A 25,968-nucleotide genomic window follows, 5' to 3' on the forward strand; every position below is an offset into this window, starting at 1 on the left:
AAGTGTTAGCTAAACAAGAAAATATACTACCAAAAGAAGAAATATTCAGGAAATAAAAATCAAGAGAAACATGGTTGTTAGAAGGTGATAAAAATACAATTGTTTTTAATTTATTTTTATAACAACACTATTAATAGGAGAAATATCAATAGATTAACAAAAATCAAGGATAATTTAGGAAGGCTAATTGAATATCCAAATGAGATAGCATTAGCCTTTGTGAATTAGTATAAATATATCCTTAATTATTTCAAATCATCAAATTTAAAAGCTCAAAATAAGATGTTAGGTACTATTTCAAAAACTATAACTGTAGAAGATAATAAAAATTGAAATAGGAAATTTACCAAAGAAGTTAAAGAAGCTCTTTTTCAACTTAATTTTGATAAATCTCTCGGTCCTAAAATACTCAAATCCACCAAGATCACAAGGAAAGAATGTAAATGAGTGTCTCCTCCCACAACATGTTCAAAGTTGAATTTTGATGGGGCCTCTAGTGGTAATCCAAGACCAACAAGCTTAGGATGCATTATTTGTTTAGATAACGGTTCATGTCTTACTAAACGTGTCAAACTTTTAGGAGTAATTTCTAATAACTTAATTGAATAAGAGGCCATTGTAGAAGGCTTAACTCTAAGTAGAGAGATAGGTATTAATAAATTAGTTATCAAATGACACCCACAAATTATCCTAAATGCATTAAGAAAAGTAGACTCCAAATTGGATCCTTACCTCTAAACTTGAATATGCCCTAGCCATCGTTGATCAATTCAAAGAAACAATCATAAAACATATTTATAGGGAAGGTAATAGAGAAGGAGATTATCTCACTACCAAAGGAGCATATGGAGAAGAGATTCTTATTAGACAAGTTAATATGATAAATATAAGTTAAACACTTGTTCTTGAAATGAAATTGGTTTAGAACTTTACTATCAAAATGAACATATTAAATTTAGCTGATATCATGGAAGTTTAATGTTGATAAGGGGCATATTTTAGTTATTCAAAACCTTTCGTTAAATACTATTTAATTTTAGAATTAAATTTAATAGGGCATAAGTTTCATTTTTTATTTTGAAGCATACTTCTTTTCATTCTAATAACTTGATCGTAGCCAAGTTTAATTTTCACGTTATATTCACAAGGAAGTATCAACAACAAAGTTATAAATTTGGAAATAAAAAAAGGCATTAAATTGGTTAAATTCTTTGGGATATTTATGTGCGGGCTATGCCAAGGATACCTAGTCATCTTTGATTTTTGGTGCCCAATTAAGATGGCTTTTTAAATCTAAACACAATCTTCGGTCTCATGGCCTTTTACCTATTAAAAATAAAAATACAAATAAAACTAAAAGAATTCATTTCGAAAAAGGAAAACCACATGTACAAAAATGGATTTTATTACTAAAACAATCAAAACCTTAAATTAACATTGGAAGTCAAAAACGTTTCAATTTACACAGGAGACCAGCATCTCCTTGGTAAATAAGAATACATCATGGCAGCATATGAACTAAATTATAAAGGAAAATTACAACTATTGTTATGTCCTGTCAGACTGAAAGAGATTCCATTGCTTTAGCATACTCTCTCCAGCCTTTGTCAGCAGAATGATCTCTCAATCCCACCTCACATATCTGAGTGATTCCCTTTCAAGATCAGTTCCCTCAATGTTACTATTATTCCTGTTTACAAAATATCTTCCATTCACACTATCAGAACCAAACAGTATTGCAAATTTATGGCAAACATGTAAAGCAACTAGTTCACTTAGAAGAAAACAATGTAAATACAAAATAAATAAACTAAAATACATGATCTCGGTACAGATTTTGCTGATGACCTTGGAAATTTTTTTGAAATCCAAAACTGAATACTTGATTGCAAAGAATTAATTATCTCTCATGAATTTCCTTTCTAGGTAACAAATCATGTTTACGGAATCTAAAGCTGAACCTGTTCCCTGCACAAAAAAAGCCCTCATTAAGAGGTAGCAGTGAGTTTAAAGACGCTTTTGCATACCAGCAAATTCCAAATGCTCAGCTTGATAACAGAAACAGTAAATTCCAAAAACAATTTATCTCTAATTAATATCAGGTTTAAAATTAGTAGTGTTTCTCCAAGTTCTAGGGATGGGTATTGAGGATGGCAAAGATATTCTGGTTTTGTAAAATGGTGAGGTGATGACTATTATAAAACTTAATAGTTGACTCTTTCAAATACAAATAAAGTTGAATTAAAAACACCTGAAATGACTTAAAACAAACTAAATGAAGTAAAACATCAACACATAAATGTATCTGCTATAGTTATAAACTTATAAACATGAGCACATACAAAGTATAGAATGCTTGAAGACTTGCATTCTAGATGCCAGAGTTGATGTCAATCAAATTGATTAAATTATGATGTATGTTTAACCAGAAAATAAATTAGCTTAAATGGTGCAATGTGTTTCCTCTAAAAGGAAAAGTATAAGGATCTATTCTTATGAGTAGCCAACCGTACTTCAGTGCTTCAACTTAAATTCTGTGAAGAAGAAAGCTCTTAGGCGGCATTCAAAAAAAACCTCAACCACCGCCAGTTAAAATGAGAACATGAATTTGCTTTTCTTTCGAAGGCCCTTCAACTTTCATTACTGATTGTTCTATTCTTTGTCACTTCATTCTTTCTTCTTTATATAAAAATGGGTGCTGAGGAGTTAAGAATGAGGCAGCTGAGCCCTATGAATTTAGCTTCTCTAAATTTGAAAGGCTACTTAGATTTCTTTCTTTCCTCCATACCCTGCCTAAAAAGGTTTGATCTCAATAACAAGAAGCTCCAGTGACTCTGATGTCTATAAAAAAATAAAGGCGCATCCAAGTTTTGTTTATGAAATGGAAAATGTGCCAGAAATTTCTAGGCCTCAATTCATGCAAAGAAAAAATAATAGTCAGGTTTGTAACATTCTGGATGAAGATTAACATCCTGAAATGGAAACTCAATACTGTCAGCAACATCTAATTTCAAATGCCATCAGATGAATTTGTGACAAGAAGCATTTCAGTCTATTTGAATCTTATGTAGCGTATGCAAATAATAATAAAAATGGGAATATTTTGATTCCAAATTTGATTTCATGATTGCAAGGTCTGAAGACATCACGTTTGATTTCATGTTTGAAATGGTTGCATTTTTCAGCAATCTTCCTGTCTTCTTTTCCCAGCAGGTGTTGTTCTCTTTGTTCATTGTTTAGGGCACATGGTGCCTCAGGTCCGAGACAGTGATGAGGTTCTTCTGTTTGAAGATTTCCAACTGTGTGTCCTCTATGTTTGGTGTGCCTTTTTTGCAGTTTTCTTCTGCAGCTAAGCCTACAAATCTGGCTTTCGAGGCATGACTATGCACACAGATCTGTGTTTTACGTAGACGTGATTTTGTAAATCACCCCTTTTTGATACTTTTTAGACAGCCTGTGCTGGTGAAAAGCTACCATTATCTGCAACCCAGTTTAGTCTGCTTCTAATTTTCCTGGGGTCTGCAGAAATATTTCTGAGTTTTCAGCATGTTCAATCATGGCCTTTATTGACTCATTGACACTGTTGATACAATATCTGGCATCAGCAGTATGGGCATCTGAACATACACTCCCTCTCAGCTATTTTGGGAGGATCTGGTTGTTGGCTTGCCAAAGATTTAGACTCAGAATCAAAGAGATTGTGACACTTGTGAGGATAGAAAGCAACATCAGGTTCCATTTTCAAATGGCAATACTTGGTGACCTCCCAAGGTATTACAATTGGTTCATGCTAATGTACGTGGACCTATGAATGCTCCTTTAGTTACCAAGCCTAGCTATTTTGCATTATTTGTCAACGATTTTGGTAGAAAAATGTGGACGTATTTTCTTAGACAAAATCAAAGGTGGCTAGCAGTAGAGAAAGAAGCCTGTCATCACACTATGACTCTTAGATCAAATAATGGGGGAGTTTTATTCTGATTTCTGAAACTCTATTCACGTCATTGAATCAAGCATTAGCTTACAACTCCCTACACCCCTCAAAAAAACATTGCGGTTGAGCAGCGAACCTGCACAATCCCCATTTCCACTGTCTTTGATAATTTCGACCATGGACATCCTCGGATCACCAGACATCACAGCTTGTGACTGTACAGAATCTGGTAAAGACTGCAATCGCTCTAACTCCATGGTCACCTTAGCCAAATGAAGTTGTGACTCCTCAAAAGCCAACTGTGTACTTTCAAGAATCTCAGAAGTCACCTCGAGCTGCTGAGTAAGCTCACTCACCTCATCTTCCTTGGCCAATAATGCATCGTATGCTGTACTCCCCCACTCCATAAGATAATCTCTGTCGGCTACCAGCTGCATATAATTCTGTCTTAGAATCCGAATAGCCTCCCGTAAAGAGTGGATCTCTGTCAAGAAAAAATAACTGCCTCCCTGCTCATCACTAGTAGGAGAACCCCATCCATAAACTGCTAACAACTGATGAGCAGCATCGAAATGCTGGCAAGCGATAGCAATGTCTCGCTCACTAACTCTCAACTGACTAGACACATGATGGCACTGGCTAGACTGTCTCCTACAAACTTCCTCTGATACACTGTCTAAGGAAGTATCCTCAAAGTTACTGGTCTCTAGAGTATTACCAACCATATCCTGCGAATCAACTCCAAAGCTCATATCAACATACAGAGTATCAAAAACTGTAGCACTGTTGTCCAACTCCTCTGTACCAAAAGAAACTGCCAAGGAAGCTAAGTCTTCAAAACTACCCATTGCATCCTCCTGGATGTCATCAAGGCCAATATGATCCTGGGACTCATCTGTACACACTGCCAAATATGAAAGATCATCAACACATTCCAGCAAGAATGGTCGACTGGATATATGAACAAAGCCCAACACCGGTGTATAAAAACTAATACCAACATCGGACAAGCTGCTGGCACAAGAAAAGACAACACCGTGCAATCTGCTAATCAAATCCATGATAGCACCCAAACAATCACTGCTAACAAAAAGTGATAAAGATCTCCAGTCGACTGAATCCCAAACACCAATATAACAATCTTGAATCCATATCCGTAAACTAGAATCAGCTGGTAACTCAAGTAAACTCCTCACCTGAGTAATATGACTAATACCAACTAACTCCACATACTTGTCTGACATTTTCCCTGTATCCTGAATGTGAATGCAAGATGAACTCACAACATTATCAACGACCACATATGATCCGCCTGCCGTAGAAAACTGAGTATCAGGAGTGTAAGATGAAACTAAGCTCAGCTCCATGCCATGCTCATTCCCATGTCTCTCCCAGTCCTGTAATGCCAATGGAGTATTCATCCAAGAAGCTCGAATGTCCTCAAGCTCACGAGAAAGCCTGTCAACTTCCTCCTCCTTCCTCCTCAAGGTATCTGAATAGTCTTCGACAAGGCTAAGAAGATGGTCACGATCTGATAGAAGATGTAAATAACTCAACTTCATCGTTCCCATTCCTTCCCTAATCACCTGTAAGTCAACACAAGAAGACTTTCCCTGAACTCCCTTATGTCTACCCTGTAACTGAATCATCTGGATGTGATCCTCTATCATATCTCGCATCCTGTCATAATGAGATAATGAAGTCACAATACTATCTTCGCTCACCTTGAGCTGGCTGGACAAATCTTGTGAAGTACTACCAGCCTCAACCTCATGTGACGAAGGATCTAACTGTGCCTGGTACTCTCTCTCAGCAAAGTCATGGATGCTCAATGTCTGCTCATCTCTACCAGATATCTCACCATCATGCACAACATCCTCATAATCATCATCTGAACCCACTACATTGTAGTCACTGCCTGTTGGAACTAAACCATCCCGAGTACCTGTGACATCACCCTCTGACGACCTGTATACAATTGTCTCAACTTGAGTATCAAGTTGACTGTTACTATCAATTTGCGTAATATCCATTCCCACTACCTCCTGAAGTATTGTGTGCCCAACATCTTCCTCCAAGCTAGTCTGATTTTTGTCCTCCCTAGATTCGGCTATATACTGATCACCAACTGCTGCAAACTCCTTGTAGAGGTTTCTAGATACCTCACTTGTAGAGACCTCTTGTTCCTCTTTGTCTTTGTTCTGTGATGTAGTCCTCTTAAACATGGAAACCATCAATTCATTCATCCTTTTCTGACTTTCATCCAACCTTTTCAAATTTTGTTTAAGCTTCTTCATATCCTTGTCCCACTGCTTCTGGGTACTTGAAGTAAACATGATTAACTAACTGATTCAATGTCCAATCTACCCAACAGAATGGCAGGTCAATAGCTCTGATACCACTGTAATAACCCCAATAGGTTATAACTTCTTCAAACACAAAAAAATCTTTATACTTCAGTTGTTTGACATTTCGTCAAACACTTTGCAAGCAAGGGTCCTCTGACTGATATAACTCTTCAGATTGCTGCAGTGATTCTTGTTTGGATTTGCCTCAAAGAGAATGCTTACAAAAGACTCCAAATTATCTAAACAATGACCTAACATAAATATGCAACTAATTTTGGCAATAGTGAATGCATATATGAGTTCTAATCATGAAAATGATCACCTACAGCCAACTGGTATTTTAACAAACAGTTGGTATGCAAGCTAACTAGCTGATAAAAAATGATATATTAACGCTCAAAGACAACTATTAATGACCAACAATCGTATCTCCTTAATTAAGAATGAGTATCCAATACAATATTCATACTAAGTTAGCCAAGACTCTTGGCATTTACAAAGATATCAAAATATGATGATTGCTGGTAAAGTAATATGCACCTACATCTGCCAATGAAAACTAATGCAACACTAAATATCTAACTTCAATACTCCCCCTACAGCAGTACACTAATCACATGCATGATTAAATACAACTAAAGCCATGGATTGCTGATACCATTATGAGGAATGTAAAAATGAATGATGTATCTATTAATGAATGATAGGTCTGATAGGAAATGATAATTACAACAGCACTCTATGGTGAAAGGCAACTATGAAAATACACATCAGACCTGGCATATGAAGTCGCCTTAGAGAATAGATGTATTGCAATACCACTGAACAGAAAATAACCTCCTCAAATGCCCAAGTCGTGCCTCTCTAGCTGCTGCCCCTGATTGTAGATGGCTGTAATAATTTTCGTTGCTTTTTCAAATTTGCTTTTTCGGATTGCTTTTTTTTTTTTTTTGGATTTGCTTTTTCGGCCTGCTTTTTTCGAACTGCTTTTTCGGCCTGCTTTTTCCGAACTGCTTTTTCGGCTTGCTTTTTGTACTCAAATATTTTTTTTCAATGTAGCACAAATAGAACACTGAAGTATCTTCCTCCCAGCTGCAATAATTCAAGTGATATTTCACACCCTCAAAATCGCGTACCAATTGAGAGTTTTCGTTCTCAATGGCCACAAATATTTTTTCTCAATGTAGCACAAATAGAAGACTGAAGTATCTTCCTCCCAGCTGCAATAATTCAAGTGATATTTCACACCCTCAAAATTGCGTACCAATTGAGAGTTTTCGTTCTCAATGGCCAGTTGTGACTATTGCAGAAACCCTAGGCTCCACAATGCACATCAACAAACATCAACATCAACAACAACAAATCTGGATGATTAGAATGAAGCCCGGGGTGCCTATTTATTCTTTTCCTCCACTTTTTCCAGAAACTTCTAGAACATTATTTTATTTTATCTATTAAGTGACTTTATAAAAAATATTTTATAATTCAAATCACTTTATTAAATTAATTAAATATAAAGTTACCTTTTAATATTTATTTATTTGATAACTTTATAAATAATTAACTTAATACCACTTATTTATTTAATTAAAATAATTAATTAGTCATCCTCATAAAATATTCATTATTTTGGACAACCTAATTAATTAAATTAATTAAATCAAATTGCCTCCAAAATGGGGACATGACACTATCACACATGTATGGCAATAGTAATCTGATATATTTACTTCCGATATAAGGCATGAACTCAAACACTTAGCACCCAAACTTCACTTCACCAAATAATAATTCTTTATACTTCAGCAATTTAGCAAATGGTTGGCATGTAAGCTAACTTTACTAATAAGAAAAGCTTCAAACACTTAGAAATGTAAATGAAACTTGAAGCAATCACAAATTATAAATGAACATTTAAGAAAACACTTGGCTGCCTTACAAGTTGAAAATGAACCACATTCAAAAAGACTTTCCGTCATACAGATGGCTGATGGGTATTCACTTGTTGCTTTAAGATATAAAGGTCTGCCTGCTGGTAGAGAATTGAAAGTCAAACTTGACAATAGGAGACAAATCTTACTTTGCATTACAATCTTAGAGCATATCCAAGTCTTTGTACAATGATAAGAAACCCCTTACAGCTCATGCGGCTTCTTCGGAAGAGTGCAGTTGCCTTCAATAATGCCAAATGCTGGACTCTTGGGCCACCCATTATTGCTGGGCACTTATTATTTTACTTACTTCCAATCTTCTCAAAACCAAACCCACAATATATCAAATGCCATGAATTGAAGCTCAATAATGACTAGTGTGAAGCCATCTCCCAATTGCACGTTATCATTGGGTCTTTCAACAATTCAGAGTGGTGATAACCAGAAGAATTCACAATTTCTAGGCAAATGATGAAACCCTTGTCTCCAATCTTCTATTCACAAATTTCAAAAAACATAAATGCATGGAATGGATCGATTTTGGCTTATTTTATTTATATAATTATCATGAGGAAATCAATCTAGAGTATTCATCAATACACATCAAATAACTTAAAAGTCCATTTGCTTTTATTTCTTTGGACGTTATTTTAGGGAAAACATTTAATGAGTCACTTAATAATCATTAAATGTCCTTTTATAATAAAGTCATTAAATGCTCTCATGTTATAATTGGACTTTAAAATATTAAATCCCCTTTAATTATAAAAGGGACATGAAGTCAATATAATATTCCCTTAAAATAATCAATCATGATTAAAGTAACGCTTTAATAATAATCAAATGTCATAACTCCATTTATAACCATTCTTTTATGATTCAGACTGCTAACCCACTGCTCCCATTGTCAATTCAGATGCCTTACTATAAATATTAAGGGTCCATCTCTATCAACCCTTGATTTACTTAGTAAATCCCTGAATCCCTGATCAAATAAAGGTGCCAAGGATGATTGCCTGCAATTGAGACTAGTCCAAGTGCCTTGCCAAATATAGAAATGTTGGATAAATGACTTACTAAACCAAGCAAAGAGCAATTCTGAATGCCTACGTACTCGAGAAGGGAGAGAGCCCCCAAATCTGCTAACTAGGACCCTTTAAACGACTCAGCCTGTGGGGGCCAATGATAAGCTAAACTAAACCACAAACACATCTCAAAAAGGGGGCATTACATCTAGGCCCAGTCAAATTTCCAAAATGTAGGGGGTAACTTGGTGTAGTTAACAAATTGATCGTTAAGGGAGGGTATTAGAATAATGTTTGAAGATTTAGTTATTTAATGGTCAACAACATAATATTAGTTTAGTTAGACAGTTTCTAATTTAGTCTCTAAGTATTAATTGTTTCTTTAGGAAAAATCCCCACTATAATTTGTTTCTTTAGGAAACATTGTCATCATAATTCCATATTTGTGTACATTTCATCCTTTGAAAAATATCAAGCAACTACCATTGTGTAGCATATAAGTTGTGTTCCTGATATCCTATCATCCCAAAGTAGGGGTGATGTAAGGAAATACTCCAAAAATAATTCGGAACATTGAGTGGAACTTGGAACAAATGAGAACATTCTTGATATTCGCTAGGGACTTTTCCCTATACAATTCATTTATGAGAGATCTTAATCAATTAGTAGCCAAAATGAAAGTGCACGGAGAATGAATGCATAGAATAAAAGAAACCACTTGCAAAAGATGGCATGTCCTATTTTTTATCGACAAAAGTTAATTATCTTCTTTTATCCTTTCACCTTTTATGCTTCCTTTCTACAATATCTCCTTCACTGCCTTACCTCAACGTCCATCCAAAAAAGTTTTTGACTCAAAATCTTAGGCTTAAAACATGATGAGATAAGATAGGATAAGATAAATTTATTAATGTCCAACAAGAGACCACAAGGGTCTAAGGGACTAGAAGTACAACAAGAGCACCAAATGGTGTTCGTAGAAAGAATGAGCAAGAAAGCAAAGAACAAAACAAGGAAAGACTAAATACTCCTCGTAGATGAGTAGTCCAGAAACGGAGCATACGATTAGGGGGGAGGGCATGCCCCAGATCATCTCAAAGAGCCACTGGAAATGGGATGATGCTACCGACTATGTCCTTTGCAAGGTCTCACAGATTTGGTGTGAGCCAAAGGAGGGCCGAGCAACCAATTCATCCCTCGGATGGGAGTCATAGGAGTGAGGAAGGAGGTGATGATCTGTAATGTCCCCTTTTTAGCATTCATAGCATGATGTTGTCATTAGCCTATTTCCCCACGGCCCCGTAGGCTAACCAGGACATTAAAGGGGCTTAGAGGCCATTTGGCCTAGATAGTTTCAGTTGCAGGTCTTTCTGAGGGGTTTTGAGGCAACTTTGGGCATACTTACTATTTATAGTAAGTCATCTTGGACATGGGCGGACATCCAGTGGCAACAGTATGTCGATGGTAATTGTTTAAAATCGACAAGAAAACTTGTTTATCATTGATAAGATTTGTTATGCATTGATAAAGCTATTTTATAAAGTTAAATTTAAATATTTAACTTTATTAATGCATAGACTATAGTTTGTGGGAAATATTTAAATTAAAAGAGTCCCCTTTATTTTATAACACATTGGAGACATAAGTTACATAAAGGGAGTTATGTTTTATCCCACATTGAGAAAACGAAGGATGGAGCTCTTGTGAGAACACTGTAAAAGAAATGGAAGAGCTTCTTTTAAGCATGCTTGGGAAAATCAAAGAAATTGGGTATTATTTTGGAGATTATATCTCAATAGTTTGAAGGACGAAATCCCTTCAAGCTGGAAATCTTGACGCCATTGAAAATATGGTCTTGAGATTCAACATGGTAACAGCAAGCTCCTGTCGTGCGGTACTCTAGCAGCGAGTTACTGTAGCAGTCAGAATCACTGTAGCAGCAAGTTACTGTAGCAGTCGGAATCACTGTAGCAGCGAGTTACTGTAGCAGCCGGAATCACTGTAGCAGCTGGAATCACTGTAGCAGCCAAAATCACTGTAGCAGCAAGGTACTATAGCAGTCGGAATCACTGTAGCAGCGAGTTACTGTAGCAGTCAGAATCACTGTAGCAACAAGTTATTGTAGCAACCCGAATCACTGTAGCGCAGTACTGTAGCAGCAAGTTATTGTCGCAGTTCGGATCACTGTAGCTGCAAGTTACTATAGCAATTTTCAGAACTATTGACACTGCTGTAACCGCAATGGGTATGGACCATCATTGAACTTTATAGTTGATATAATGCGTTGAGTTTAATGAGAAGATATTATTGTTATGGTAGTTGTAATTTCCTGATAATCTGAAACAAGAAATAAATGAATGGTCATTGTTATTAGTTGCATATGGTTCTATGTTGCCTCCTATTTGCATCTCATATGAAACACAAACAATCTTGAGAAACCATTGATCAACATCAAGCTGAAAACTATAAGAAATTTGGTTGTAAGACAATTGTTTGACAAAATTACAGGAAGAAATAAACATTAAAAAAATAACAGAACAAGGTAGGTTGTTACATGATCTGATTTGAAGTCTATCTCATCGGGAACAAAAGCTGTAAAGTGTGATCCAAAAGCCACATGGCGTCTTGAAGATAAAGTGCAAGGCATTGTTTGCCAATGCATTTGAAAAAGAAAGACAGGTACCAACACTCTTTGAACAAGCACTTTTATCTCCCCTTGATCTCATAGTACATCAGGCACTAGAAAACAAAATGGGTCTCAAACTCTGCCTCCCAAAGGGGATAGAGGTGGCAGATCCTATACTCTTTGCTGATCTGGTGGTCAATCTATATATGCACCGATAGGAGCCCACTCTAAAAGATACCAAAGATATACAAAGGGCATAAGTCAAATGGCAAGTAAGGTACTAAGGGTGCACAATGACCCCATCCTGGATATCAATGTAGTAGTCGGAGTAGAAAGCCATCCTTTGACGAAGCCTCTCAGAGGGTTCTTTCATGTCAAGATAATGTACTGTCTGTATTGTCTATAGATGTTGATCTGGTGGTAAGTCTGTATACATACCGATGGGAGCCCACTCTAAAAGATGCCAAAGATATACAAAGGGCATATGTCTAGCGGTGAGTAAGGTACTAAGGGTGCACAATGACCCCATCCTTAGACGAAGCCCCTTAGTGGGTTCCTCCATGTCGAGATAACATAAATGTATTGTTTGTAGATGTCGAGCCTAACATGCTTATTCAACTCCTACTGAAAGGGAAGGAGGTGAGCAAAGGCATCTAGGGAAAACTGAAAGGGGAGAAGGCAATCTATTGCAATCCCAATCGAACCAAGAATAGTAGAGGCCTGAGTGAATCCACAACGAGATTTGTTGCAGGATCGAAGCCTTCCGCCACCTCACAAGAGAATTATGGTAGTAGGTTGTATGTTTGGTAAGGCAGAAAAAAGCCATTGAAACAATAGAAGCAAAAATCATGATGATCTTGATCACTCATGGAACGGTATACTTTACAACTTTTCTCCAATTACACTTATTGTTTTCTAAATATTTGATTGATTTTAAACCTTTTTTTTTGGTGCTCAAACATGATAAGAGCTTCTCTTTCTGTAATGTAATGCTTGCACACAATTACAACATTTTTTGATGAATTTTAAGGGGTCTTTATGCATTTGTTACAAACAAATGTAACTTAAGGATGCCTTTTAATGGTTATGACCTAAGATACTTGTGCGAGTGCTTAAGGATGTGCGGATATGTTTTGGTGTTGCACTGATGCACACAGGAAGCTCTTCAAGCACTTGTGGATGTGTGCGGGATGTGTCCGAGAGCATTAAAAGAGACCCTAGACAACATCTGGACACATTTGGAGAGCATCTGTATAACAAAATCTATAATGTTTCTTTTGATTGATGGCAGATTATTCATAACAAAATAGCTATGTATAAGAATTATGAAGCAAACTTTATCTATTTAATAGATGATTGCAAGACTGATTCATAGAGCTAAACATAGAGATAAATCTACAATTAATTGGCTGACCTTAACAAGCAACTAACTATCAATTTTGGGTGCTTGATGAAGATAACAACTTATATATTGAACTGCATATATATATATATATATGGACGCACCCAAATGCATCCAAAATCCCCCCAAAAAAAGTCTTGCATCCTCGCATCATTACTTTGCACCCACATCATCATCAAAACCAACATCGGTAACTTAGGTTATGACAGATGAAATTGAATCTCCATTTAGTATGGATCTCTTTGGGCATTAGGTGACACTTTTCCCATCCAACATTGCACTATTCAAGAGAGGTTATGTCTTGATTTGTTCTTTTATATCTTGATAGGTATAAATTATCACTACTTTTTCTTTGTAATGTTAAATAAAAAAATCTAAGTTACTATAAATATAAGTTGTTTAGTTGGAATATATAACTAAATATAAAAATTTAAATATTTTAAAAATTAAATTAATAACATTTTTAGGCAAGAGCCTACAACACAACGGTAAATTGTGAGCCTCTTAATTGAGAGGTCTTGAGTTCGAATCTACTCAAGCTTAACTAATAATCGATATAATTAATCACAAAAAATAATAATAATAAACCTTGGCTTCAGCCTCTTATCGATAAAAAAAAAAAACATTTTTGTTTGTAAATTTTAATACTTTCTTATTAATTAATTTTTGATAAAATCAATATAATGATACAATTTTGATAATATATACAAACCCATGCAAGATCCTACAACACAACGGTAAATTGTGAGCCTCTCCTCTAGGAGGTCTTGGGTTGGAGTCTACTCGAACTAAACACATAATAGTAATTAATCTCAATAAATATTAATAAATAACCTAGGCTTTGGCCCATTACCTATAAAAATAAAAATATATATATACAAACTTGTATACATACCTAAGGCCTTGAACAAATACACACTCTTGTACTACTATTCACTTGTTTTGTTGTTTTTTTAAAGTCATTTTACTTGTTTGGAAACTTCTCAATAATCATTTTTCAAGTTAATTGTTTTATGTGGAGTTTAGGCACTTTGCCATTGAGCTTTTTTTAGTGAAGCATAATTGTGGGATTTAAATTTATTTTGGGATTCAATAGCTATGAATGTTTTGTTTGTAGATTTTACGAGTTTTAGAATATGAAAGGCATTGCTCCTTGACCATAACATAGATCCTTACTATCATTTTAATTTTTTTCTTTATATCTCTATGTTTCATTAATGATTTTGTTACATTAACATATATAAAATATATTTTTAAAATAGTACATAAAAATGTTAAAGTCGAGCATTTTTTGAAAGGTTTGAGGAAGTCTTGGAGCTTAGCGAGACATGATAAGATTATTCTAAAAAAGCACTCCCCAAACCGCTATACGTAGACTACTAGACCATATTGGGATCACCAACTCCATACCTCTATGAAAGGCATTGCGCCTTGATCCTTGCTTTCATTTTGATTTATCTTTATCTTGTTACATTGTCAAATGTTTAAGTCAAAAATAGTAAGTTCTTCTCTATTTCTCTAATAAGATTCTACCATTTTGGCAATCAAATTTTTCCTTGTTTTTCTCCCCAAAAGATTTTTTCTGAAATTATTGAACTGCAAATTTCAATCCCAAGAAGTACTTCATCCAAAAGTAAGAATAATAGTGGTTTTAAACATTGTACTTGTAATGTTTGTGCAGAGACGATATTTAGTAGCTATAGACTCGTCTACGGGGTTAAATGCATACAAATCACAAATGCAACCCCTACTAGAAGGAAATTTTTATCAACATTATGCTAGAGATAAAAATGTAAGATGTCTAATTACTTTTCCAAGAGTTACGCCACCCTTTCTGGTGGTCTTTTGGTGTAAAGAAATCATAATGGATCACGTTTTTGAAGAAATTTGCAAAAAAATCCATTTTTAGTGCATTTTTCCCTCCCAAGCAAATCGATTTGGCATCTTTTGGGGATTACATTGCATTGTAGTTCATGTTTTGAGGTTTAATGATCAAAACGTTTTGATCTTACAACATGAGAAAAAACGTTTTTTTACCAAAAACGTCTTGCAAGCATAAACCTTCAAAAACGTTGGATCTTGGAGTGTTTTTAGGGCACGTTTTGGCATCCTCTAACAAGAATCCCTTGTTTGCTGCCCTCTCCCATTCGAATTTGCAAAGTTGGAAAAGGTCTTACCATTTTTAAAGAATTTTTCAAACATTGGACCATCTTTTTCCTTCATAATTGACACTTAATCTTTATGTAAGTGGACTTTTTCCTTCTTGCTATTTAATTCATGCTTATCTTGCTGATTTTATGCATGAAATTACTTGATGGTTGCCATTTGTGAAAATCTTTGCCATGGAAAGTGCATTTTTTCGATTCTGGGTGGGTTGGACAAAAATTGATTCCATCTAGGTGGATTCAAATTAAGATTTATACTTAGATAATTAGATTACATTGTTCACTTTAATTAGTGTATTTACAAATTAATTTAACAAATTTGCATGCTTTCTTTCAAAGACAAATTTACAAGGTAAAGATTATCAAACATTTTGCATACTACATTGTTTGATTAAGTTGCACATATCAAGTGAATGAGTTTGTGTATGTCCTCATTTTTGGCAGGTCTATGCAGTTGATGGAGTCAGCTCATCATAGCAACCCTCATGAGCTGACAGGGTGTTTTGGGGGTCCTAGCTGTGGATTTACTATTTTTAGTAGGTCAATTTTTGGCAGTTTCTATTTTTGGCAATGCAGTGGGTGGCTTCAACAATTGGTTGTCACCTGCTGTTAATAAAGTTAATAATTGCATGAGCTCTTATTTATTCATTAATTATTAAGTTGCATTATTATAATAATGTTAATTTTATTATAATAATGACATTAAGTGATATTTTTAAAAGTGTGTTGGAAAGTTTCTAGTGTTGAGTTCTTTTGGGAAACTTCCACAATTTCTAAAATGGAGTTTATTAGGAAACTTTGGCCAACAAACGATTATAAATGAGAGCTCATTTCATTGGGAAAAGCACGCTTGGATAATTTATTTGCTTTTGTTGCCTTTGTGGCTTTTTCTGAGATTCTGATTTTCAAATCCCTTGCTGAGGTATATAGGTTTGATTCTGAGTTGTGCGTTCATTCCACAGCTGAGGTATTGTGGATCAAGTTCTAAGTACTTTACCAATTCTACTTACTGTGTTCATTGTATCTAAGGAGAGACTCATTCTGTGGTCTGATTTGAAGGAAGATTATTTGCTGGAGTTTGTATTGAATCTGCTGTGAGAATTTTTCAGAGAGTTCTGAGGATTGCATTGAGGGTTGGCTTGCAAATTGTTGCTCTGTATAGCATTTTGCATATCTCTTACTGTTCATCCCGTAGATTGGCATTTGTGAGACTTGTCTAAATTGTGGAGAAAGTTTGAAGAATTTCCAATTCCACTATGTTGCTGCAAACTGGAATACGAATCTGGTCTGAAGGATGATGTCTGGCTTCTAGAGGTAGCAATTCACATTTCTATATCAACTACAGCTTCATCCAAGGTTTGGGGATTGCGTTTACGAGTTGGATGATTTACAAATAATCTGAAAATCATTTCCAGACCTGCCGTTATCTGTATAAGGAGTCTGCACTTTAATCTGAAAGGGTGCATTTGAATCTAAGGTCCCACTGTTGATAAGTTTGGGTGCAAAATCCTCCATATCAAAATACAAATGATTGTTGCTGGAGCAGTGTTGTTTATGGACAGAATCGTGGCAAGCAAATAGGTCATGTAGGGGCAGTAAATTCAACTTCCCAGCTTGCATGAGTCTTGGATCAGCCCGGTTGAATGTGATTGGTCATACAACGCTGGGAATTTGGACCTAAATCAGGCATCAAATGCTGGAGCTGTTGATAGTTGCAATCTGGAGTGAATAACAGGTTCCTTTAGTATGAATTTGTATTTTGGGAATCAGCTATTATAGCTATTGTTTATGTTTCAATAAAAACTGGAAATTAAGGTAGATAGTTTGCTACAGTTAACTGTTATTGTAATTTCATTCAATTCAGAATTTCAAAAAGGGTATATATCCCAAAAATTACCAAAGCCGAGCAAACTAATAAGAAGCAGAATTCATACATCCTATAGCATTTTTTTAGTCAAGGGTAAGACAGGATTTTTACAGTTTGGATGCCTTTCAAAGGGGTCTATTTGTATGTGTGAATGACTATTCATGGTATTATAGATTTGTAACTTCATTCAAGGAGAGAGCAAAGTCGTCTTTCTGTAATAAAGACATAAATCTATTTTTGAGATGTCTATCAAAGGAGTCATGTAAGATTTAATACTATAACCTCTGTCATATAGGAGGTTGGGGGCCTTTTGCTGAAAGGTATGCATTGGGTAGACCATCATTTGAGAAAAAAGCATGAGCTTGTTGAAGGTCATGGATATGGTCTATTACTATTCAATATGCAATTTCATTATTGGCACAAGTTTAATCTGATGGTGGTTGCTTGACTAAGGACATAGATAAATTCATGTTTTGCTAATCAAGACTACATGTTCTTGGCGTGTATTGCTTGGGAAGCGTCACATCTCTTAGAAGGATTATATTGTTGCGGCCTTCACAACATGGACGTCAATAAAAGATAGTTGACATTGTTTGCACACCGTCTTCCTTGACTCAAAGATCTCTTGTATATGCACTTCCTCTTCACTTGAGTATGGATTCTTGATGCACGACGTGTGGAGGTTTTATGTATTAAATTACTATTATGGTAATGCTAGCACCTTATAGTAGCACCTTATATTGCTAACCACCATGGATTGTAGTGTTGTTTGGGCAATTTGAATATCAGTTTTAACGTTGTTTAGATTAGTTTTGTGGTATTACTCAATTCTAAAATGTTATTTTATTTGAGCAAATCTGGTGTCTGAAATAGACTTGTTTAGAAGTTGTCTCTATTTTGCACTCTTCACCTTAAATCATATGACACATTCCCTGTTAAAACATTCAAACATCATTACGCCATTGTTCTGCAACCATGGAGAAGGTGGGTGCTCAAGTTGAGTAATGATAGGCTGTAAGAAATCAGATATTAATACTCAGTTATAATGGATTCTCTTATAAGTGCCATCAGTTATGATAGTTTGTATGACAGCTGTAAGATGTGTAAGAGCATCTGTCATACCTAATTATAGAGAATTTTGAGCGCCAAACTATGGAGATTTGGATAAGGAGTCAAAGGATGATGTACCAGTGTCATTTGCATGCTTACAAGTGGTTGGAAGATGTGCCAAATGAATTCGAGAGCCCATCTTTGGTTTAGATTGTCTGTTGTTGATTGAGACTCCTCTTAAAGAAGCCTAGTGCTGATATTGAATTGCAACAGCCAAGTTTTTTGAAAATAAAAAGTATTATGCTTTTGGCATGTGAGGTCTAACCTGTAAAATTTCTGCAAATTCTTTAGACTGAATCAACCTTAGATTATACCTCCTTTTAGCTTGCTGTAGATAACTTCAAAGTTCTGTTTTGAATGAATTTAGAAATATAAATCTGGAAATGTCTTTTTCTTCTGCAAGTTATATTTAGGCAGTATTGACTAAGAAGCAGACTTTATTGTTTTCTTGTGTGCTCTTAGACTTCAATCATACCCTTAATAAATATAGAGATCAAGGGACATGTCCTTACAAGGGACATGTCCCTTCCAAAGTCTACTTTGACTCATCCCTAGAAGTTGGCGATTTTCCATGCAATAACAAGTTTAACCATAAACTAAAACAAAGGAGTTTAGTTAGATCTAAACTAGTATTCAAGGATAGGTGCCGATATCCTTAAGAGGATAATGCAACGACTTTAGATCAATATATATCATGCAAGATCAGATCAGACTGATCTGTTATCAGATCAGCATGATTGCAAGTTACAAAATTAACATAACCTGGTAAGGGTTTTCCCATGTATATCATGCATACATTATGGTATTCCCCTTGCATGTTTACTATCTCTATCTGAATTTTTGTTTCTTATTTTATAATAGTTAAGGTTTGTAAAGAAAATTTGCATAATCTTGCCCAATACGCTAGTATTACAAGCATTTTGAGCACCTTTGCTTCCTTTCACTAGTCAACTAACCTCTTTCTTCAGAATCTTTGCATGGCCAAATTCATCACAACAATGACATGTGATAGACTACAGATTCCTCCAATTGTCTTCATTCTTGACCTTTTTTCTGAGGCCACTTGCCTTTGTACTTGGCTACAAAGACCTGTTCTACACTCAATGATCAATATTGCTATTGATCTCTTGTTTCCATCTGGCCTACAATAAGAGTTTGTTTCACATTTCAACAAACTCCACATCAACATTAGTAGAAGCGATGTTAAGTGTTTCTATGAAATGCTTGTAAGACTGTAATAAGCTTTTTCAACATTATGACTGTTATGTGTTTTTCAGTTGTGCAACTAATAGCAACTAATTGATCACGTATATCTTTCATACTCATCAAATGAACTTTCAGATAAATTCTTGTACATAATGATCGAGAATGACATGTTCGTCAAGAAGAAAGCCCTACCTTTATTTCACATCTCATGCAAGTCTTGCAGGTGTTTCTGAGTCTCCGTAGAAGACTTGCCTGAAGGAATCTTTGAAAGCATTGTATTGGCGAATAATAAATTAATAAGCATAATGGCTTCAAGATTACGCTTATAGTATTTTGTTTTTATTTGCAATTGTTAGCAGGGTGTCAATACCAAGGTGCCTATGCTGAAAAATAATGAGCATCCTTCGTTTCTAGGAATAAACGACAAAATATGATTGAAAAACACCATAGCTTTCTGAAACTAGGACAAAGGAACTACCATTGGAATTCTCTGCCATGCGGCACACAAAGGTAGTTCTAGTGAATTCTGATGCGCATCACTCATATTCACTTGCCTATTTTGCATATAGGTTGTGTAAAGGTTTTATATGGATAGACCTGTGATGTAAAGTAATGACACGTAACAAAACAGCCAAGAATGTTGTCTATCTTTAACATGGTTTAAGAATTTCTTACTTCTTAATAGGAGTAGGAGCTGAAACGAAAAACATAAGAAACCCAGTATCTAAGTATGAATTAGAGAAAGTTATTTTCAATTCCAACATCAAAACAGCCAAGCATGTTGTCCTCCTTCAAACTTGATTTAAGAATTTTTCAGACTTACGAATAGGAAGAGGAGGCCTGTAATGAAAAAGAGAAAAAAACATAAAAGAAACAAATCAAGTTTCTAAATATGAATTACAAAGGCTATTTTCCATTCCAACATCAATAAACTCATCTGGAATGAAACAAAAATGAGTTGAACATTTTTAAGAGACATTTTTTTATTTGGTACCTCATAAATTTTTATGCCTTCAATTAGTCAATTCTAGCAAAATAAAAGACAACCAGATAAGAAAATCATTATTACCTTTTAGATTTCTAGAAAAGAATTTTAAGATCTCATCTACCAAAATTACCTGCCAACACAACAGAAGGAAAGCGCAGTTACCAATTAACATCATACAGAGTCTATATATTCAACACCTTAAGCAAGAATGTTCAAAAAGTAACACCTGCTATTGGATTCGCAGTCAAACCAATAATTAGAAAATGGTACGCAACTGTTCAATTTTATAAAATACATTAAACAACATTGTATTAAATGTATAAGGACACAGTAAAAGAGAATTCTGGACCCAATAATTGGAACAAAAAGTCACTAATAAGTCAAACAGAAATTATTTGCTAAATTCCAGCAACACAGCATGAAGGGCAGAAAAGGCATTTCTACAGAATTTCATTCAACTTAATATTAAATAATCCTTACTGGAGCATAGCAGCAAAAAGGTCACATACAGATGGTAACTATTTATGGATGGCAGAATGTGAAGTTGTATTGGACAAAAGAAGAACTATTTACATATATGAAGTTTATATCATTACAGTCATAGTTTTTAATGTCAAGAAGTTTACATCTCACAAGAAGTTCATCAAGGTGATATTCTGTGGCAAGATATCGCCAGGTTTGTATCGTGGAAAGGTTGCCAAAATATGGCAGAGAAGTGCAAAACTTATCGGCTATAACTAGAATAGTTCTCGCAGAATCCGCCAAACTTATTGCCCATGCCAATAACATGACTGAGACGGCCCAGCAAGAGGCTACATTTTTTTTGTTTTCTTTGTGAAAGGAAATTTAGAGAGCTTAGAAAGGCTTGTGAGGAGAAAGGCCATCATTTGCAGCCTTCTAGATTGATTTGTTGTGGATTTAGAGTGGATTTGAAGAGGTTTTTCATGTAATCTCGGATTCAAGTAAGTTCTCAAAGTTCTCTCTTTTGCTTTAAAATCATTTTTTGTATTAAATGCATCTAAGTTTATAAAATCTCTATCATACCATTTCCAATGTACCTAACTCCTTTTAAAAGGTAATGAATAAGATCTAAAACCATCTTTTCAGCAATTTTTGCAAATTTTTCGTGGTTTTCTCAAACAAAAATCATATCCCAACACTTCTTTTCTTTACTGTCAAGTTTTAGCTACGTTTAAACTTATTTAAAGTTTTAACCAACTTAGTTTGTTCCTAAATTTCTTTATTAAATAATAAATTTCAAAATTTGTGCCCTCATTTTTTTATGCAACATGTGTAGTTTGATTCTTCGCCAAAATGGTAAATAGGGATGCCTCTAAAACTGGGTTAGCTGCAGGGTCTATCAATGCCCCAATCGATCCATGTCCATTTGGATATGTAGGAACATGCCCTAAAGGGGCTAGAGACAAGGCATGGGCATATGCTTTTGAAGGACCTGACTATAATATTGTGATATGCATAAAATGTCAAAAAGTAATTAGTGGAGGCATATCTCGTTTGAAATACCACCTTGGAGGCAAACTTGAGTGGGAGGTTAGTTCACCTGTTTTAATTTTTAAATGTTTTACAGTTTTACAATTTAATTATTTTTGTTTAATGTAAGCTTTTTAAATCAAAATTATATACTTAATTTTATCACGTGCTTATAGGTTTCTCAAAGATGTTATTTCTAGGGCCAGAGATGTGGTAGAAGATAAAAAGTTAACAATGGAAACAATTTGGCTGCTCTATTCTTTTAGATGGATGGATGGATGGAAGAAACCATAACATCATAATCTTTTGGTTTCTTGCAAGGATCAAGTGGTCTTTTAAAACATCTTGGATGCCTCAGACAATATAACGACAGCTGAAACTTTGGCTCTAATGTTAGAGCAAGATGTGATGGAGGCGGGGGTTGCTAATGTGGTGCAAATAATAACCAACAATGCGGCAACATATGTGGCAGCGGGTAGGATCCTCCAAGATAAGTATAGCACACTTTTTCTGTCTCCTTGTGAACGCATGTCCTTGACCTTCATTTGGAGGACGGGAAAATTGAATTGGGTGAGATAAGTTGTAGAGGATGCAATAAAGGTAACGAAATAAATTTACAATCACTCTTGGGTTCTCTACTTGATGAGAGAATACACCCATGGGAAGGAGTTGGTTAGACATGTTGTCACAAGGTTCGCAATGATTTTCTTAACATTGCAAAGTGTTATTAGTTCTTTGACTTCTTTGAAGCATTTGTTTGTGAGTCAACCATGGCTAGACTCAAACTATTCAAAGAAGCCGGATGGATAGAGTGTTGCATACATTGTCTTTCACACAAACTATTCAAAGAAGCCTGATGGCTAGAGTGTTGCATACATCATCTTTGACAACTACCTTTTTGATGGTGCTACAGAAATTGTGAAGGTACCTTGGAAATTTTAAAAGTTGAATATTTAATTTTTTTGCAAATAATAATCAAGTCTTTCATTATAGATTTGTAACTCTAGTCTTTGATTAATTATATAATTTTTCTACATTTCAATTGTAGGTGGCAGAGCCCTTGGTTAAACTTCTCTGCTTGGTCGATGGGGATCAAAACCAAATGAGGTATCTTTATGAGGCCACAGATAGGGCCAAGGACACCACAAAAAATTATTACAAGGGAGACAACCTAAATTTGACCCCATATGGGAAATTACTTATAGGAGGTGGAACAATCAGCTCCACCAACCCATCATGCAGCGAGGTACTTCCTCAACTTTCGCTTCTCTTCATCCCATGGGGATCCCAATGGAGAGGTCATGGAGGGCTTCATTGATTGCATGCAAAGATTGGTACTTGAGGTTGAGGTGAGAGACCTCATTGTTGCTAAGATGGAAGTGTATTAGATTACAACAAAAAAGCTATTCTCCTCAAACTTGGCAAGAAGAGGAAGAAATATTCAAAAACCAAATACAATATCTGGATTTTTGGTGTCTTTCGCATGTATGATAAGTAGACAAAAACTAAGTTACAAAAATATGTTTTCACCTTGCTTTCTAGCTCTTTAATTTTTATTTCACAGATGCTTGGTGGCAAAATTGGGGTGGAAATGTTCCAAATCTGCAAAAACTTGCCCTCTGCATCTTAGGTCAACCATGTAGCTCATCTAGTTGTGAGCATAATTGGAGCTTACTTGAGGCCATTTACACAAAGAAGAAGAACAAGTTAGCATAGATTTGCCTCAATGACCTTGTTTATGTACATTGTAACCTTCAATTGCGCATAGCAAACAAAGTTAACACTACTTGGCCCACTTGATTTGGATGACATACATCCCCTACTATGATTGAACATCACAAGATTGGCCTCCATTGTTAACAGATAATGACATCAATGATTTGGAGAGGCAGGCTATGGAGGAGGGTGAATTTGTAGTGGGATTAGATGATGTTGATGAGGAGGATGAAGGCATTGAGAGGGAGGAGGATACAAATGATGAGGCGTTGTCAATGTAAGCACCATGTACACTTAGGATGGATGTCCAGTGACAGCCACAACCACAACAAACTTCTAGGACTAGACTCCCTCCCACTCTAGTAGTTTTTACTAGAGTTGTTGCGAAGGGGAAGAGGAAGATGTAGCCTATTCAGATATTGTACTGGACACTTGTATTTGCTTATAGTTTTACAAAGACAATTTTCCATTTTTTGTTTTCTTTAGAGTTGAGACTATCAGACTATAGCTACAAGCCATTGACATTCCACATGAGGTTGCTACTTTGTATTCTATCTATATATACAGATAGATAGATAGATCAGCTTGTTTGGGTTGCTTTTTCATTTACTGATTCATTACATACATCTCCTTATTGAATTTGCAAAAAAATGCATTTCCAATTTGAATTTAAGCAATTTTCAAGTTCTCAATATTTTCCTAAGAAGTCCTTATCTCGATATTTGGCAATATCTTTTTGTTTTTGCCCTTGGAGATAAGTTGCCGATAACAATATTTTCAACAATGATTACAGTAACCTATATTATTTTGCAAATGTTAGTCCAATGGAAAATCAACCATGTGAAAGTCACAAAAGAGATGTGGATTAAGTTTTAACTTACAGGAAAAGAAAGCCAAAGAACCATTTTCCATTCTGTCAAGGACAATGGAGTTACCTGTGAAAATAGACATAATTTTAACATTTAAAAAAATGATTTAATATCTTGAAGTTGGTACAGGTATAGAGCTAGAAATTCCATGAAAAATAGAATTCCACTTACTGAAAAAAGCACAGCCAGTGGTTGTACATAAAGTATAAGCGTATGGAGAATCATAGTCAAAATAATCGATGAGACCAGCCACAGATTACTCCATGGAGGAAGAACACTGGAAAAAACAATAAAAACCAGATGCTAAGCATTATTTATTTAATCATTTCACCATAACTACTGAAACAGACTGTGACTATAGGATATCGTTCAAACTTAAAAGTGCTGGTATTTATACTACAAGCTTTTGTTGTCAACAAACAAAAATATGTATTTGAAACTTGACCATACAATAGATAGTATTGAATATAAATCGTGTACAGTTTAATAGATAGTTTTTCCATTTTTTTGTAAGAACCGTTACTAATACTGAACCCAAACTTCACCACAAATCCTAGATGCATTGAATAGGCATTTGTTCAAACAATTGTATTCAGAAATTAATATTATCCATTTGAGTAATTAATGTCAAACACTTTGCAAGCTCCCTCTGTTGACATGTAGATCTTTTCACTTGTTCTGAATCTTATAGGTTGCTGTTTTCTGGACTGAAGGAAGTTGCTGGTTCAGATTCGGGTTTGACATTCGCTCAAAAAAAATTTGGGCTAGGTTCGGTTCGTTTTGGGTTTGTTCGTACAAGACCTTTTTTTTAGAAAGAAAAATTATATATATGTCAACATATGCTGCACCAAATAAATTTTTACACCACTATGCTAATATTATACCAATTTAGCAGCATACACCACCATATATATTCACGATTTAGTTCGAATAGCATGACAAAATGTCAAAATAAACCACTATATCAATGTTTCAATTCAAAAACAGTAATCCCAACATTACTAATCACTACTCAGTAAACACTATCAGTCATGTGATCAAAAATCATCAAAGAATTCCTCATCATTAGGAAGACGTAAATTAGAAGCGCAATTAGTGCCACTAGCATCAGAGATCCTTTTGCTATAACTGTGAGTACACTGCAAATCCCTTTGCAAGTGAATCTCTATACACTATAGATCCTTTTGCTATACATTGTGAATGTTGGCGTGAATGGAATGGTGCAAACTGCATAGCTGTAATGGTGAGTCTGTTGAGATAAGATGAGATAAGATTATTAATGTCCAACGA

At 35.2% G+C, this 25,968-nt stretch overlaps 1 protein-coding gene across 4 annotated transcripts in view; it reads right to left on the reverse strand.

The window, feature by feature from the left end:
* Window positions 1–1,387: 1,387 nt before the first annotated feature.
* Window positions 1,388–25,968, reverse strand: part of ECA3 (endoplasmic reticulum-type calcium-transporting ATPase 3) — a 344,449-nt gene continuing 319,868 nt past the window's right edge. Inside the window, exons 31-35 of one of the 4 annotated variants that reach the window (XR_016355913.1) lie at window positions 24,850–24,955; window positions 24,691–24,744; window positions 20,684–20,732; window positions 1,849–1,968; window positions 1,388–1,705 (exon numbers count right to left, since the gene is read on the reverse strand). Coding sequence is in view for 1 of the 4 variants with exons in the window: in XM_089799217.1 (XP_089655343.1) it covers window positions 1,901–1,968; window positions 20,684–20,732; window positions 24,691–24,744; window positions 24,850–24,955 (277 nt within the window). In the remaining 3 variants the exon portion in view is untranslated. Of the gene's footprint in view, window positions 1,969–20,683; window positions 20,733–24,690; window positions 24,745–24,849; window positions 24,956–25,968 lie in introns of all 4 variants that reach the window. The other 3 variants (XR_016355911.1, XR_016355912.1, XM_089799217.1) reach the window with 3 other exon arrangements.

This window comes from Cupressus sempervirens, chromosome 9, assembly GCF_028749045.1.
Source record: "Cupressus sempervirens isolate cs-2001-9-10 chromosome 9, ASM2874904v1, whole genome shotgun sequence".
NCBI lineage: Eukaryota > Viridiplantae > Streptophyta > Pinopsida > Cupressales > Cupressaceae > Cupressus > Cupressus sempervirens.